The sequence below is a fragment of the Xiphophorus couchianus genome, chromosome 7 (assembly GCF_001444195.1).
Source record: "Xiphophorus couchianus chromosome 7, X_couchianus-1.0, whole genome shotgun sequence".
NCBI classification, from domain to species: Eukaryota; Metazoa; Chordata; class Actinopteri; order Cyprinodontiformes; family Poeciliidae; genus Xiphophorus; species Xiphophorus couchianus.
Window position 1 is genome coordinate 36,493,218 of NC_040234.1, and position 14,159 is coordinate 36,507,376.

A 14,159-nucleotide genomic window follows, 5' to 3' on the forward strand; every position below is an offset into this window, starting at 1 on the left:
AATGGAGAATTATTCATTTTTTCCATAAACAAATTGTTTCTGATTATTTGATTTCAACTTCTTTGAAGTTAGAAATCCATATTTCTAACTTCAAAGTAGGGAATTTAAAATCCAACATGGCCGCTGTGACGTAAACAACAAGAATAAACGTCCACTTATTCATAAAGTTACTTCATTCAGCAAATACTCATTTAAATATGTGGAAATATTTGACATAATTAGCTCTTCCAAGCCATTTTGTCATATTTTTTATTTCTCCTGAAGACTATCGATCCTCTGCTGCAGATCTGAGTTTTGTATTTTGCTGCCTGTTTATCAGATTTTTGATATTTTTTCATTCCACTGACAGAAAATAAGCCAGATTTTAGTCATTATGTGAATTTAAACATTTTTAACCATCGGATTTATACGTTTTTTAAAAAGCTCATAAAACCCAAAGAAAAACTTTGAGAGTTTCAGAAAGTCTGGAAAACGTTTGCTGCTGACCGGATTGAAATATTTTTAGTTGCAGTCCTGAAACTCGTTTTCAGGTTTTGGTTGGAGCTAAAATCCTCTTTTGTTTTTGTCAAACTTTGTTTTCTTTGGTGTTTTTCATCGATTTAATCAAAGAAACGGTAGAAAAACTGAAAAACCATCAATAAAGCCAGACGGGTCCAGTCTGATGACTCCAGACTTTTGCACAGTGTGTATTTGGTTGGTTTGGTTGCCGAGTTTCCTGAAGCAACCAGAGGAAGTTTATCACCAACGGCGGCACAAAGTTCACGTTCTCACAGCAGGTCTTCAGGCTCAGTTCCGATTTTTCGCTAAAATCCGATTGTTTTCCTGCGTATTTGTTTGTTCGGTGGATTCGGACCGAAGTGGGTTGGGATGCTCCTCACCAGCTGCGGCTCCATTCGCCTTAAAATTATGCAAATTACAATTACAAAAATAAATTCACTCAACGGAAACACACCAATTTAGAAAAAAAAACATTTTTCAAAATGTTTTAGTAAAGTTAGTATAATTACTGCAATGGAAACACGCAGGATCAGCAACAGGATGTTACTACTGGAGGAAATGAGGAAGAAAATGTCTTCTTCATGTGGTATTAATTTTTTTTTATTCAATCTAAACGACTCTAATGAAATTGTATTTTTTAAAGTTTTCCAACTGACTCAGACTTTCATCAATTCATGATTATAATTTTCATTCTTTATGTCCAGATTTACGTCTTTCTTCTTCTGGTGCAGAATTATGACGCACGTTCACCTCAACGACGTAAAAGTCGAATAAAATACGACATGCATTGAGATGCTTTGGAAATAATCAGATTTATTTCCGAACAAACTGGTGAAAGATCGGAATTTTGCGAATTCGCCTGCTATGTGAACGTAGCCGGACGAACCGAAACCGAAACGTCTCGTCGGTTCGTCCGATGAGTCAGTCCCTGTCAAAGCTCCCAATCCGGAGAACGCATCGTCAGCGGCCCAGAAGGCCCGCATGGCGGAGGGCGGAGGTTAAGGCGAAGTAGTGGCAGTGAAAGAAGCTCCAGGGAGAGTTTCCAACCAGGGTCAAGGGTCAGACGGGATTCCTGGGTTCATCGGTAATCTTCCACCTCATCGTCACAGAGTCGGGATCGGAGCGCTCCGGTCCGTTTGGATGAATTCTGTCCAGTCAGACCGGATTCCCGTCGACTCGTCCGCCGCCAGGCGTGAAGGTTCCCGTCACGGAACGTCGCACTCGATGTAGGGGATGTCGCTGTAGCGGCTGTCCACCTCCAGCCACTGCTGCACCGCCCGCGCCACGATGTCCTCCGACAGCCGCTGGGCGTACTCCAGCAGCGCCGCGTTCACCTGCGGCGAGCCGTCCGCCGAGCCCGGCGCCGACCCGCCCATCAAGTAGGCCTTCTCGCTCGTGGGCTTCCTCTCCGTGGAGTTGGCGTGCTGGGAGGCCGCGGCGCTCCGCTTGGATTTGACGCAGCCCATGCTGTGGAGGCGACCTCCTCCTCTTCCTCCGTCTGGGAGTTTTCAGCTGCTGTCATCCACTGGATTCCATCGCTGAGAGCCGATCAGAACATCCCGCTCCGTCCAACACAGACGCTCAGGCTGCAGCTGTGGGAGACCAGAGGAAAGAGGTCACTGGTTTATGTTCCAGAAGGTGACCGAGGCTAAATGACGGGCAGTGAAATCTCTTGAGTTTAGATAAACAAAAACAGATAAAATGAGTTTTTAGACGCTAAAATTCCACGTTTGACTAGAAAGTTTGTTTTGTTTCAGGTTTGAACGTAAACTGGTTCGTCTACAAACCTCAACCTGGGTTTGTTTGAAGTGAACTCTGGTGTGGTTTGAATGCATATGTGAATGCCAAGCAGACTAAAGCGCAGGGCATTCTGGGTAAATACAATCATAGCTAACGTGCTAGCCTAGCGCTAGCAGGAGAAACGGCTCATTGTCTTTAGCCATAGACTAAAGAGAAATCCTCCAATTGCTGAAATCTGACGCCTCCATTTTTGTTTGGTTTTCAGAGATTTTTGTGTCGTTTCCTTCAGTGGTTCTTGGTGCAGCGCCCCCACAGGCCAGGAGGGGAACAGGTTGCTCGGCGGGTTTGGCTGGTTTGCGAAAGCAGCAGCTGGAAATGGAGCAAATGTTTTGGTCAGTTTTGGTCCCAAGTCAAAGCTAATCTACGGGACGATCAGTAGGAAAAACAAGCTGAAGCCTCCAGAGGAAGGCTGGGGGGAGGAGCAGAGTGGAGGTCAAGGCCTCCCCTCACCCTCTGTCCTGGAGAGTTTTATGACTCAATCCCTCTGCCTGACAGTGTGGCGCGGCACCGAGCAGTGTGTGTGTGTGTGTGTGTGTGTGTGTGTGTGTAAGCCTATGTGTCCCATCTGTTCCTCTGCAGCCTGATTCTCCCAACATGTGCTTCATTCAGGGATCTTCCTCCACGCAGCGTGCAGGCCATCAATGATTTACATGCGGAGTGTCTGAGTGGGCGTGGGGGGCTCAGCGCCCAACCTGAGCATCTGACCACATTAAGAACCGAAAGGTCATCAAGCATCAGTCAGATGAGGTCACAGCAAACGCGACTCTCACACAAACATGTTGCGTGGAAATGTGATCCAGTGGATCTCTACATACTTTTATCTGAGTGGAGGAAAACGATCCCACTCCTCTCCATTCCCTGAAAATCCTCCCGTCCACAGCAGGAACAACAAGGTCGTTCAGGGATGAAATCCTGCACAAGCAGTCCGGTAAAACCCAAAACCCAGTAAAATCCCAGATCCGGACCCAACTTGCCTCTTCTGTGGGTTGTTGTTCTGGATGAAGCGCCGCTTCGTGCCAGATTTACAGATAATCTGAGCGGCTTTAAACCGGGGGAACAATCCAGGATGCTGGAGGTTTCCTCCGCCGCCGCAGGTCGCTGTGCGGCCGCCGGAGCTCCGCAGCAGACAGGGAGGAGGGAGAGGCGGTCCGGTCCGGTCCGGAGCGGAGCGGGTCTCCGCCGAGGCGCAGCGGCGCTCTGGATGAGTCCGGGGCGCAGCGCACCGAGCGGCAGCTCTGCAGCGGCGCGGCGCGCTGCTGCCCCCTGCTGGACGGACAAACAGCCCGGGGCGGGAGGGCAGCTTAACATAAAACCCAACAAATGTTGACAACGTGACGACCCACTGATGGACACACAGCAATAATGCGGCTTATTTAGCGACAAAAAAAAAATCAAGGTCATATTTTTACCATGTTATTAATTTAATTTATGTCAGTTTGAAGCTAAATATTTATTTAACAAGTTTAAATATTTAGTTTCAAGATGAATATTTAGCTTGGAGATAAATATTTAGTAAACGAAATTAATATTTTATAGCAAACAAAATATTTAGCTTTAAAATAAAAATTCATTTGAAAAGCTATATTTAGTTGAAATTAAGTACTTAGCGAAATATTTGAACTAAATATAAACAAAATAGTCAAGTAAATATTTCGTTTCAAACGAAATATTTATTAAACAAGATACATATTTACATGCATATTTCCCAAGGATTTAGCTTCAAACTAAATATTTAGTTTGAAACTAGATATTTAGCTAAGTTGTACATTTATTGCACAATTTATATTTAGATGGTAGGTTAAATATTTAGCTTGGTCACTAAATATGTAGTTTCAAGGTAAATATTTGGTTTCTAAATAGATATTTATTAAACTAGCATAATATCTGGTCAAATAGTTTTACACTTGAGTTTTCCTTCTGAGGGAGAATAAATTATATTTCTGCTGTAAAATAAACTGAAGTTTGTGGTTTTAAAGTAACAAATATAGAAACTTAAACAGATTCAAAGGCTGTGAAAACCTTCATAACCAGGCAGATTTCTTTACTCTGATTTTTATCATTTTCTAAGTTTATTTGGTTGATTTTGGTTCTTAAAGTTTAGGAAATGATCGGACTGCAGGTGCTTCACTTCCTCCACCAGGTGGCAGCACCTCCCCATGCTTTTTAAACAGCGGCTATTTTTCCTGACCTTAAAGCTTTAAAGTTCACTCCGACCCACATTTCTCATCATCTTCAAAACTCCAAACACCAAATGAGCCAAGTCGTTACTTAGTAAAAGTTTATTGGAGGTTCAGGATTAGCACAGATTAAATCAGAAAAAGAGTAAACAGGTTATGAAGAAGAACTGAGCCGATTGCCTAACAACCGACATTCCAGAAATCTGAGAGAAGCATCATGTTTCACTCCTCGGTTACATAATCAGTCCGTTTGTTTCCCAGACCTCCAGGTTCAGTTTAGTCAACCTTATATAAGCGGGATCATTAGGATAAAAGTTAAACAGGATGAGGCTTCATGACGGCGTCCGTTTAATTCTGTTTCTCAGAAGAACAGCCGGAGGATCTTTGGCTTGAAGAGCTCCAGTTTGCTGGGATCCACCTGCTTCATGCCGTCCTGTGCCCCCAGGATGGCCTGGTGGGCCTCGTCGAACAGATCCTTCCCGATGGAGGCCTGCACTCGGTCCCGCCAGGCGCTCAGCTTCGGTCGGCCCTCAAACACGTCCAGCCCGGCGCCCAGCAGCTGGTGGACAGGAGAAGAAGAGAAACGTTACCGTGTCATAGTCAGTCAGGTGGATAACTAAAGTTTTAGCTCAGAACAAAATACAACATGAAGGTTTCCTTCTGAGCTTTTTGTGTTTAGTTAGCTGGTAAATCTTTAGATTGCTAAATTAATATTTGGCTCAGAGCTAAAAATGTTGATATTATGAAGCAGTTCAGTCAGATTCTGATGATCATCCAGTGCAAAGCGGAACAAACATTCATCTGATGGCATCACCATTGCTGACTTGGCAGCAATCCTTCATCCTCAGGAAGTGGTAGGAATCACTTCCACTTCATGCTTCAAAATCAGCAGCAGGAAAAACATCAGTAAAGCCTGGATGAAGAACCAGAGTCATGTCGTCCTTCAGCTCAACTTTCCAGTCTGATAAACAGAAACACTGAAAACTCAGATTCAGGTTTGAGCTCAGAGAAGCATTTCATATATTCTGTTAACTAAATAATTAGCTTTGAGCTAAAAGGAAAAATAGTTAGCTACCTTAGTTAGCTAGCTCAATTTGGGCTTGCTCATTAAATATTTAGCTTGTTTTAACTCAGCTAAATATTATATATTACATTATTATATTTATATTATATTTTTAACAAGCAAACATTTTTAGCTTTCTAACTAACAAGCTAACTAGATTTTTACCTCAAAGCTACATATTTAGTTAGCAAACAAAAATATTTAGCTAAGAGTTAAATATTGGTCTGCTAGCAAAAACATTTTGTTAGTAAATAATTTTTTGTTTGCTAATTAAATATTTAGCAAGAACAAAATGACCTCAGAGCTAACTAGCTAGCTAACTTAACTTTAGCTCATAGTTAAATAATTAATTGGCAAGAGAAAATATTTAACTATATTTACTTAGCAAGCCAGACGTTTAGCTTGCTAACTCAAACTTTTTGTTTGCTAACTGAATGTTTAAACTGGAGATAAATATTTTGCTCCAAACAGGTTTAGCTAGTAAAACTGCATGTTCAGCTTGCTATCATTTACTAAACATTTAATAATTGAATATTTGCTTTGCTATCAGAACTTGTTTTCTGGGCTGAATTCCCGGACTGGACCGGCGTCCAGAACAACAACCTGTGGCTTCCTGTCGGTTTTCATTGCTGCTTCGCTCTGCTGTTAGCCAGGCAGCTAGCTGCTCGGTTTGGCTCGTCAGATGATAACAGATCTTTAGAAATCACTTTCATCCCTCGTTTTTTTAATTTGAGGTCTATTTAATGAGTGGGACGCAGTTTGAAGGACCTTCAGGGAGTCTGGAGAACTTCCAGAGCCAGGATGGAGTCCGCCTCCCTGGATAAACACCGACAGGAAATCCCCTCCAGGGCCGGCCTGGACCTCCCTCCAGAGGAACCAGATTCCTGGTTCTGGCCCAATTAACCCTGTCAGCTCACCTGCATGATCTCCACGATGGCCACCAGGTCGGCCAGAGACATCTGGTCCCCCACGATGAAGGGCCGATCCTGGAGGAAGTTCTCCTCGATGAGGTTCAGCGAGGCGTTCAGGTCCTCCAGCGCTCCGTCCATCTTCTCCTTCGGGACGTCGATCCCCATGATCTTAGGAATCATGAGCTGCAGACAAACATTCGTTCAGCTGATTGGGCCTAGCCCCGCCTTCACGGTGCAGCTCCTTCAGACTAGCCAGCAGCAATTAGCAAACATCTGCTGAGCTCATTATAGGAGCTGCTGCTCAGAGCAACGCTGGTAAAAACGTTAAAGGGTTAATAGAGGAGCCATGTTGGATGACTTCCTGGAGGCGGAGCTTCTTAAAGAGACAGAGGCCCAATTTCAAGGCTCTAAATTATAAAGTCATATTTGATATAAATATCATTTTTAAAACAACTGAAGGCAACATATTATCTTGATTGTGTAAAGTGGATCTATGTGCCTGGCCCTTTAAGGCTTTCTGGGCTGAAGCGGTTCTGTCTGAAGCCTTTGACCTGGTTCTGGGTCTCACTCTGGTTCTCTGGTTAATAACTGATCAGATCAGTAATCATTGATCACAATCAGTTTTCTGCCTTGTTCTGCTTCAAAGAGCAAAAGTTCAGTTGATTTACTGCAGCCATAAAATAACAAAGACATAAAACAAAGTGAATATTTTGACCACATGAAACCCGAAGCTGCTAAACTTCAACACTTAATAGATTAATAGTTTAATCTACTAATAGTTTAATAGATTTAATCATAACAGGCGATTTTTATCAACATGTGAATAATTATTACACAGCTTCTTTTCTTGAGGAAGAAATGAGAGAAAACAGATTCAATAAAATCTAAAAAGTTAAAAATGACCAAAAGTCTCTCAAAGGGACGAAGCATCGGGTCAGAACCAGCAAACGATCTGCTGCTGAAGGTCAACAGGGTCAAAAGGTCAACAGGGTCAAAGGAAGGACGGTCCTTGGGACATTTCTTTTGGGAAATTGTTGCAACTGATATTAAGAAAGTTTTGGTTTTTATTCAGTTTTTTAAAAATTTTAGTGCCAATTTTATTTTATTTTTTAAATGAGACTTAATTTGTTTCTGGTTTTATCGTCATGAAGCATTTGGCTAATGCTAAAACAGTCCGACTGTTGATTAAAACGTCTCTTTGTCCTGAACTGGAACCAGTTTGGACCAGTATGAGCGTGGGGTTTTGGGAACGTACCCGCATCCAGAACATCTTGGAGCCGTGCATCCGGATGGCCGTGTGCTGCCAGGACAGGAACTCGTTGACCCGGGAGCGCAGCCGCAGGTCGGCCGGGTACCAGCGGTCCGGAGTCCGGAACTTCTCGGCCAGGTAGAGCATGATGGCGACGCTGGAGGAGAGCGGCGGCTCGTCAGGACGCATCCGGACGGAAACCGCCGCTTTCAGCAGACACTCACCTCTCAGCCAGGCAGAAGTCTCCGTCTCGAAGGGCTGGAACTTTTCTGATCTTGCTGATTTTCCCAAATTCATCTCCAAAATGCTCACCTGGAACCCAAACAAACATGGCAGACCAGCAGGAAACCAGGCAAGACGAGACTTCCTGCAGGAAATGTAACTGCTGCACCGATTGGCCGATACTTGGTTAGAGACCGATCCTATCAACATCCACAAACATCTGGAAATCCACCTCTGTCCAATTCTTTTTTTTTTTTTATCGCCCCACAAGGGGTCTTTTTGTGGCTCTAGTGTCTCTTTTTCAAAGTAGGCTGACAGGGAACAGGGAAGACATGCGGGAGTCGAACCCGCGACAGCCGCGTCGAGGCCACGTTTGCCTGAATGTGGGTCGCGCTGACCCCTCCGCCACCACGGCACGCCCCTCTGTCCAGTTCTAACATCAGTTTCTGACTTACCAACTTTTCAGACTAAAACTAAAAGCTGATATCGGCCCAAATCCAAGTCAACAGGTCAGGTTAAAGATCGCTGCAGCCCTAATCACAACCAAGGATTATTTTAGTAATCGATTATTCTGATGATTAATCTGATTATAAAATGATACATCTGGCTGATTTTTCCTTTAAGCTTTCTTTAAATTTAAAGCTGCAAATAAATTTAAATCCATTTTAAGATAAGAAATAAAAGATTTTTATGCCTAAAATGCAACAACAACATTCTTTTAGTAAACACTTAATCATTTGTAGCAAATGATGCATCTGCAGTGAAAATTACTCATCCAATTATTAAATTGTGGATTAATATTTGTATAGCAAAGTGTAAAATCATTTTATTTAGATAGCTCGTTTTCAGCAACACTGCGGTGCAAAGTGGGAGATTTTTAAATAATATCTGAACCAAGTGAAGCTAAAACTTTAGGAGTTCTGGTAGAGAAACTATTTCATCATTTTCGGTTCTGCTTGGGGAAAAAACGAACCAAGTTTTGTTTTATTCACGTCACAAGCCCGTTTGGGTTTGGAACCAGCGACCCTTCACCTCCACAGGAGACTCACCGTCCATCAGAGAAACCTTCTTGAACTCGAAGGGGATGTTGTTCTTCTTCGCGAAAATAAAAACGGAGCGACATGGCTGAGAGAAAAGGTCCAGATAAAGTTCCACCACCATCTCTGCTGCTTTTCCAGCGTCTCCCTGCAGAACCAAACGCTGAGCGGCTGCAGCTGTCAGCGATCCTCCTAACGGCAAGAAAAAACAGAAAACACCGGAAGTTCGGCCCAAAACTCCCACATTCCAGAACAACCTCCGAACCCATTTACCAGGCCGCCGGAAAATGGGGAAACTACGACACCTGCTGTCTGAAAAATGTACTGCAGCTCAAATTCTAGACTTGGTTCTAAACCTGCGGTACCGGAACAACTGGCGGTACCGGAACAACTGGCGGTACCGGAACAACTGGCGGTACCGGAACAACTGGCGGAATAACTGACTTAGTTATACTAAATCCATTATTTCTTTCTTTAGTCACAACATGCTCTGTGTTGGTTCAGAGATTTAAAAAAATACTGATGTGGTCCAGTTTGTCTTCAAACCAAAAGTCAGGATCATTTAAATTACACAAAGTGGTCTACTGGACGGAACCAGGACAGACGGACGGAACCGCGAAGGATGGACAGAACCAGGACAGACTCACTCAATATTATTGTTTATTGCAATAACTTCTGGTAAAAGTTACCGTCCAGTAAAATTAGTTTTGTTGACAGGTAGACCTGTGATGAGGTTTTACTGGACCATAAATTGTCCCGGGAATCAAACTTTAAATATTAACATTTAATCCTGGAACTGAGAGATTTTTCATATCCAAGATCAATAAAACAGAAACAACAAATAAAGTGAATCATGAAGTCTGTAAGGTAACGGTCGGCAGCAGCTCTGCATCCTGAGACGATTTCATCCGGTTTCCATCGGAGACCAGATGGATTAATCCTGTCAGTACGCTGCAGAACTTCTGCACTTCACTGCATTGTTCAGTTATTGAATATTAGAGTATTTATCTTTGTCACCACTTTTCTCTTTTACTCTACAGTTTAAGAGGCGTGTCGGTACTTTCTGCTCCTTACTTTGTCACTTATAACTCGTTATTTCCATGATGAAATAAATAACCACGTGGATTCGGATCAAAACGTTAAAATCCACGTCCAGCACAAAGTGTTTCAGTTATTCTGCACTGAATAACCACAGCAGGAAAACCCAGAGAGGAAAACATGATGGAGGCTTTGACCTGAGAAACGTCCCAAACTGAGGAACGTCCCAAACTGAGAAACGTCCCAAACTGAGAAACGTCCCAAACTGAGGAACGTCAGCCGGAAAAATCATTTCATGTTTTCTGCTCCAACGTTTATCCTGATGGACATTTGGCTTGAATAAAAACTATCAGTAATTTTTTAATGTTGAGTAAACTGCTGCTACTGGAAGACTAGAACTTTTTGAGCATTTTAAACTTATTGAAAGTCATTTTGTCTTGAAGGTGAAAATGACTTTTGATTTTTTTTAGGTACATTTCAAAAAGAAGTAAAACATTCCAACCTGTACTTTTACTTTTACTAGAGTATTTTTGAAAACATTATTTCTAGTAAAAATGTGAGTATTTGCAGTGATGACAGATGATTGTTGTTCAACATTCTGTCTTTATTTCATCTACAGGAAGAGTAATCGATCCCAGAGCCGATCCAGAGGAACCGGGACGACTAAACTGTCTTTAGCTCGGGTTCCTCCAGCAGAACCGACCCAACCCGGTTTCTACTTCTGGAATTAACAGCTTCACTTTAAACAGTGACATGATTTCAACAGTACAAATCTCCAGTTGGGATTCTGGAATGGGCAGAGGTTAAAGGTCATCTGCTGCCGGTTCTTCACAGGAAGCTCATCACGGTTCCTTTCTTCCCCACCTGGTGAGGCTGCAGCTCCAGGAACTGGATCACAATCCTGCAAACATCACATCAAACCAGAATCATCACTTCCTGTCCCGTCAGCCAAACAGGAAGCTGCCAGCAGAAACAAACATGGCGTCTCTGTCGATGCTTCAGCATCTTTAACTGGATGTTTATTATTATTGCCTCATTCATTATTGATTTAAATTAATAACAGCTTCATTTTGATTAGGAATCAGGAACTAAAGGGACAAAGTGATGGATTCTCTGTTAATGTTGACTGGATGCAGCGTTTATAGAAACGTCCAGCAGGGGGAGCTCACCTGTCTTCAGCCAGGCTCAGTTCTTTGGTCAGGAAGCCGAAGATCTTGGTGCTGTGCTCCTTGTTCTTCTCGCCGCTGTCCGTCGCAGAGATGGCCGACACCGACACCAGAACACACGGAGCGCAGGAGCCGCCCACCAGCATCGGCAGCCCTGGATGCACCACCATGTTCATCCTCTGGGAGGGAAAAGAGCGTCCGGTCAGTTCGGCTGGTTCATGACGAGTCGCAGCAGACGTCGGCTCAACAATTATTCAGTTACTGTAAGAAACTATGCTAACGTAATAATTAATGTCAGCTAATCCACAAACACTTGAGATCATCTCTAAAATGCTTAGAACCACCTGTTTGTACCATAAAACGTATTGATGCACACAGTAGAAACTTAGCTCTGCTGCAGAAGCTAACATCCCTGCTCTAATTTATTTCCGCTCAAAGTTTCAGCCAATCAACAAAAAGGAAAATGAACGGTTCTCCTGGATTAGCAATGTAGCCAATAGCACAAGTAGCACAGCGGATACATATCTCAGCTACACAAGCTGCTTTTTCTTTTGAATATTTAAGATATGCTATAAGAAAAAAATGAACAAAAATACCAGGAATAATTTGGTGTTAACACAAAAATCTGTGACATTCCACTGTAAATAATAACTAATTAATCAGCCAATTAAACTCCATCCAGACTCCATTGAGTCTGTGTTGAATGGCTGTTGTTCTGAACAGGAAGAGGGGCCCCGCATCTAATTCTGCTCCAGGCCCCATAAAACGTTGGGTCGCCCCTGCTGACAACTCCTCTGGTTCTGGTCGCCAGATAAACTGGAGACGCTCAGATCTGTTACACCGGTTTTAAATGAAAACCCGAGCAGCAGCAGCCTCCAGTCCTACTGGAGTTTAACTGGTTTCACTGGGTCGGTTCTGATCCTGCAGGGGTTAAACTGGTGGAACCGGGTCGGAGGTACTCACGTCCTCCGGTTTCCCCAGCGCCGCCGCGGTGACGGAGCAGAACCGCTTCAGGAAATCCTCGGAGAAGCTGCTGGCTGGCAGGTTGCTGTCCAGGACGACGAAGGGCATCTTTACTGGCGGGACTGGGAGCTGTGGTTAGACACAACACACGAGAGGTCAAAGACAGACTTTGGAGGCAGGAGAATACTTCTTCCGGTTGTCACTTTCAAAATAAAGCATAAAAATAAACAGACTGTGTTTGTTTGTTTTTTTCGACGTTTCCCAAAATAACTTTAGTAAAATCTGTGAGGGATTTTATTCCAACCTGGTTTCCTCTTTCTTCTTCTTCTTCTTCTTCTTGGTTTTTATTGGCGGTTGGCAACAAACTTACAGTAGCATTACCGCCACTTACCAGTATGGAGTGTGGTTCGAGATGGTCTATAAACTTTCACTTTCTACCTTTTCCCTCCATTAACTCCTGATTAAACATACCCCCACACATACACACCTGCTTATATTATCCAACTTGCTTAAAGCTTTATATACCCCTCTTTGATATTCTTTACACATTCACACCCAACTTGCTCTACTCATATCCTATGAAATAGCTTTGTTTCTTTAAGATACCGAATAATTATTTGAATATGTCTACTCCCGAGATCTCTCCTCAAAAATTCTATTAAATTAAACCTTTCTTTAATACCTACACACTCTCTCAGCATGCATCTTCTCTCTTCTTCATACTTACAACACTCTAAAATAACATGCTCTATTGTTTCAGACTTCTCACAATAATCACACTTTCCAGTTTTATGCTTTTGTATTTTAAAAAGTGAATAATTAAGCCCTGTATGACCAAACCTTAACCTTGTTATTATTCTTTCCTTCTTCCTATTCTTTTCTTTCCTACAGCCACCTGAATTTTATAAAACCACCTTCCTGTTAACCCTTTATCCCACCTTCTCTGCCATATTTTCAACATCTCTTCTTTGACTTTACTTTTCCCTTCCGATTTACTCATCTTAACTGTAAAACTAATAGGATTATGTATTGCCTTCTTTGCCGTTATATCAGCCTTCTCGTTTCCTACTATCCCTATATGTGCTGGAACCCACACAAATGTAACTACTAATCCCAAATGTTGTATTCTAAATAGATTATGATATATTTCTAATAAAATGTCCATCCTACTGTCCGTATTATTATATTTTATGCTTAGCAAAGCTGAGCTTGAATCTGAACAAATTATTGCTTGTAAAGGCTTTACTTCCTCAATCCATTGTAAAGCCAAAAGTATTGCTAACATTTCTCCTGTATAAATTGATAGCCCGTCTGTGATTCTCTTCCCAATATACACTTTGAAATCTGGAATTGTACATGCTATTCCTATTTTTCCGTCGATTTTTGATGCATCTGTGTAAATTTGGACATGTCTATAGTAATTATTTAAATGTGATTGCACTGCATACCTTTCTGCAACATTTGACTTATCATGTTTTTTTACCAATATTGTTAAATCAACTATAGCTTCTGGTAAAATCCACGGTGGTATAACTGATATTGGATCTGTTTGACTAATTTCCAGAGTGTCCACTTTAAGTTCCTTCACTTCCTTTTCAATTTTCCATCCATAACTCTTCATCTCTTTCTTTTCCTTTTCCCAACATGATTTTAAAATTTCCCGAGTTGGATGTCCACATTTATTGCCCATCAAATTTAGCCAATAATTTATTCCTAATGTAGTTCTCCTTAGATCTAGTGGCATTTCTCCCATTTCTACTTCTAATGTTGCTGTTGGTGTTGTTTTGAATGCTCCGGTACATACTCTCAGGGCTTGATGTTGAATCCTGTCTAATCTATCTAAGTGAGTTTTAGCTGCTGAACCGTACACTAAGCACCCATAATCAAGATCAGCTCTAATTATCCCCGTATAAATCTGCTTTAAGGTTTTTCTCCCTGCTCCCCAATCACTACCCACCAAACATCTTAATATATTCAATTTTCTCTTACATTTATCAACAATCTTTTGGATGTGAATATTCCACTTTAATTTCTC

General features: G+C 42.3%; 3 protein-coding genes across 3 annotated transcripts; all 3 read right to left on the reverse strand.

The window, feature by feature from the left end:
• Positions 1–1,082: 1,082 nt before the first annotated feature.
• Positions 1,083–3,263, reverse strand: akap19 (A-kinase anchoring protein 19). Its single transcript, XM_028022183.1, has 2 exons — positions 3,114–3,263; positions 1,083–2,090 (listed from the first exon to the last, which is right to left on the reverse strand). The coding sequence occupies exon 2, from the start codon at positions 1,962–1,964 to the stop codon at positions 1,704–1,706; it is 261 nt and encodes an 86-aa protein (XP_027877984.1). The 5' UTR covers positions 1,965–2,090; positions 3,114–3,263; the 3' UTR covers positions 1,083–1,703.
• A 1,296-nt stretch (positions 3,264–4,559) lies between these two features.
• Positions 4,560–9,183, reverse strand: gstt1b (glutathione S-transferase theta 1b). Its single transcript, XM_028022179.1, has 5 exons — positions 8,970–9,183; positions 7,923–8,010; positions 7,705–7,855; positions 6,456–6,632; positions 4,560–5,034 (listed from the first exon to the last, which is right to left on the reverse strand). Exons 1-5 carry the CDS (start codon positions 9,079–9,081, stop codon positions 4,837–4,839), a joined length of 726 nt encoding a protein of 241 aa, XP_027877980.1. The 5' UTR covers positions 9,082–9,183; the 3' UTR covers positions 4,560–4,836.
• A 1,395-nt stretch (positions 9,184–10,578) lies between these two features.
• On the reverse strand, positions 10,579–12,330 carry ddt (D-dopachrome tautomerase). The gene is made up of 3 exons (XM_028022182.1): positions 12,125–12,330; positions 11,165–11,340; positions 10,579–10,896 (listed from the first exon to the last, which is right to left on the reverse strand). Exons 1-3 carry the CDS (start codon positions 12,230–12,232, stop codon positions 10,824–10,826), a joined length of 357 nt encoding a protein of 118 aa, XP_027877983.1. The 5' UTR covers positions 12,233–12,330; the 3' UTR covers positions 10,579–10,823.
• Between the last annotated feature and the right edge of the window lie 1,829 nt (positions 12,331–14,159).

What these genes read in the sequence shown, in the direction of transcription:
- ddt (XM_028022182.1), bottom strand. Translation starts at nt 12,232, where the DNA reads ATGCCCTTCGTCGTCCTGGACAGCAACCTGCCAGCCAGCAGCTTCTCC. An exon ending in CGCTGGGGAAACCGGAGGAC is followed by an intron (nt 11,341 to 12,124) that starts GTGAGTACCTCC and finishes TTTCCCTCCCAG; the next exon opens with AGGATGAACATGGTGGTGCA. An exon ending in CTGAGCCTGGCTGAAGACAG is followed by an intron (nt 10,897 to 11,164) that starts GTGAGCTCCCCC and finishes TGATGTTTGCAG; the next exon opens with GATTGTGATCCAGTTCCTGG.
- gstt1b (XM_028022179.1), bottom strand. Translation starts at nt 9,081, where the DNA reads ATGGTGGTGGAACTTTATCTGGACCTTTTCTCTCAGCCATGTCGCTCC. An exon ending in GAAGGTTTCTCTGATGGACG is followed by an intron (nt 8,011 to 8,969) that starts GTGAGTCTCCTG and finishes TTTGGGTTCCAG; the next exon opens with GTGAGCATTTTGGAGATGAA. An exon ending in CCATCGTGGAGATCATGCAG is followed by an intron (nt 5,035 to 6,455) that starts GTGAGCTGACAG and finishes CCTGTCCACCAG; the next exon opens with CTGCTGGGCGCCGGGCTGGA.
- akap19 (XM_028022183.1), bottom strand. Translation starts at nt 1,964, where the DNA reads ATGGGCTGCGTCAAATCCAAGCGGAGCGCCGCGGCCTCCCAGCACGCC.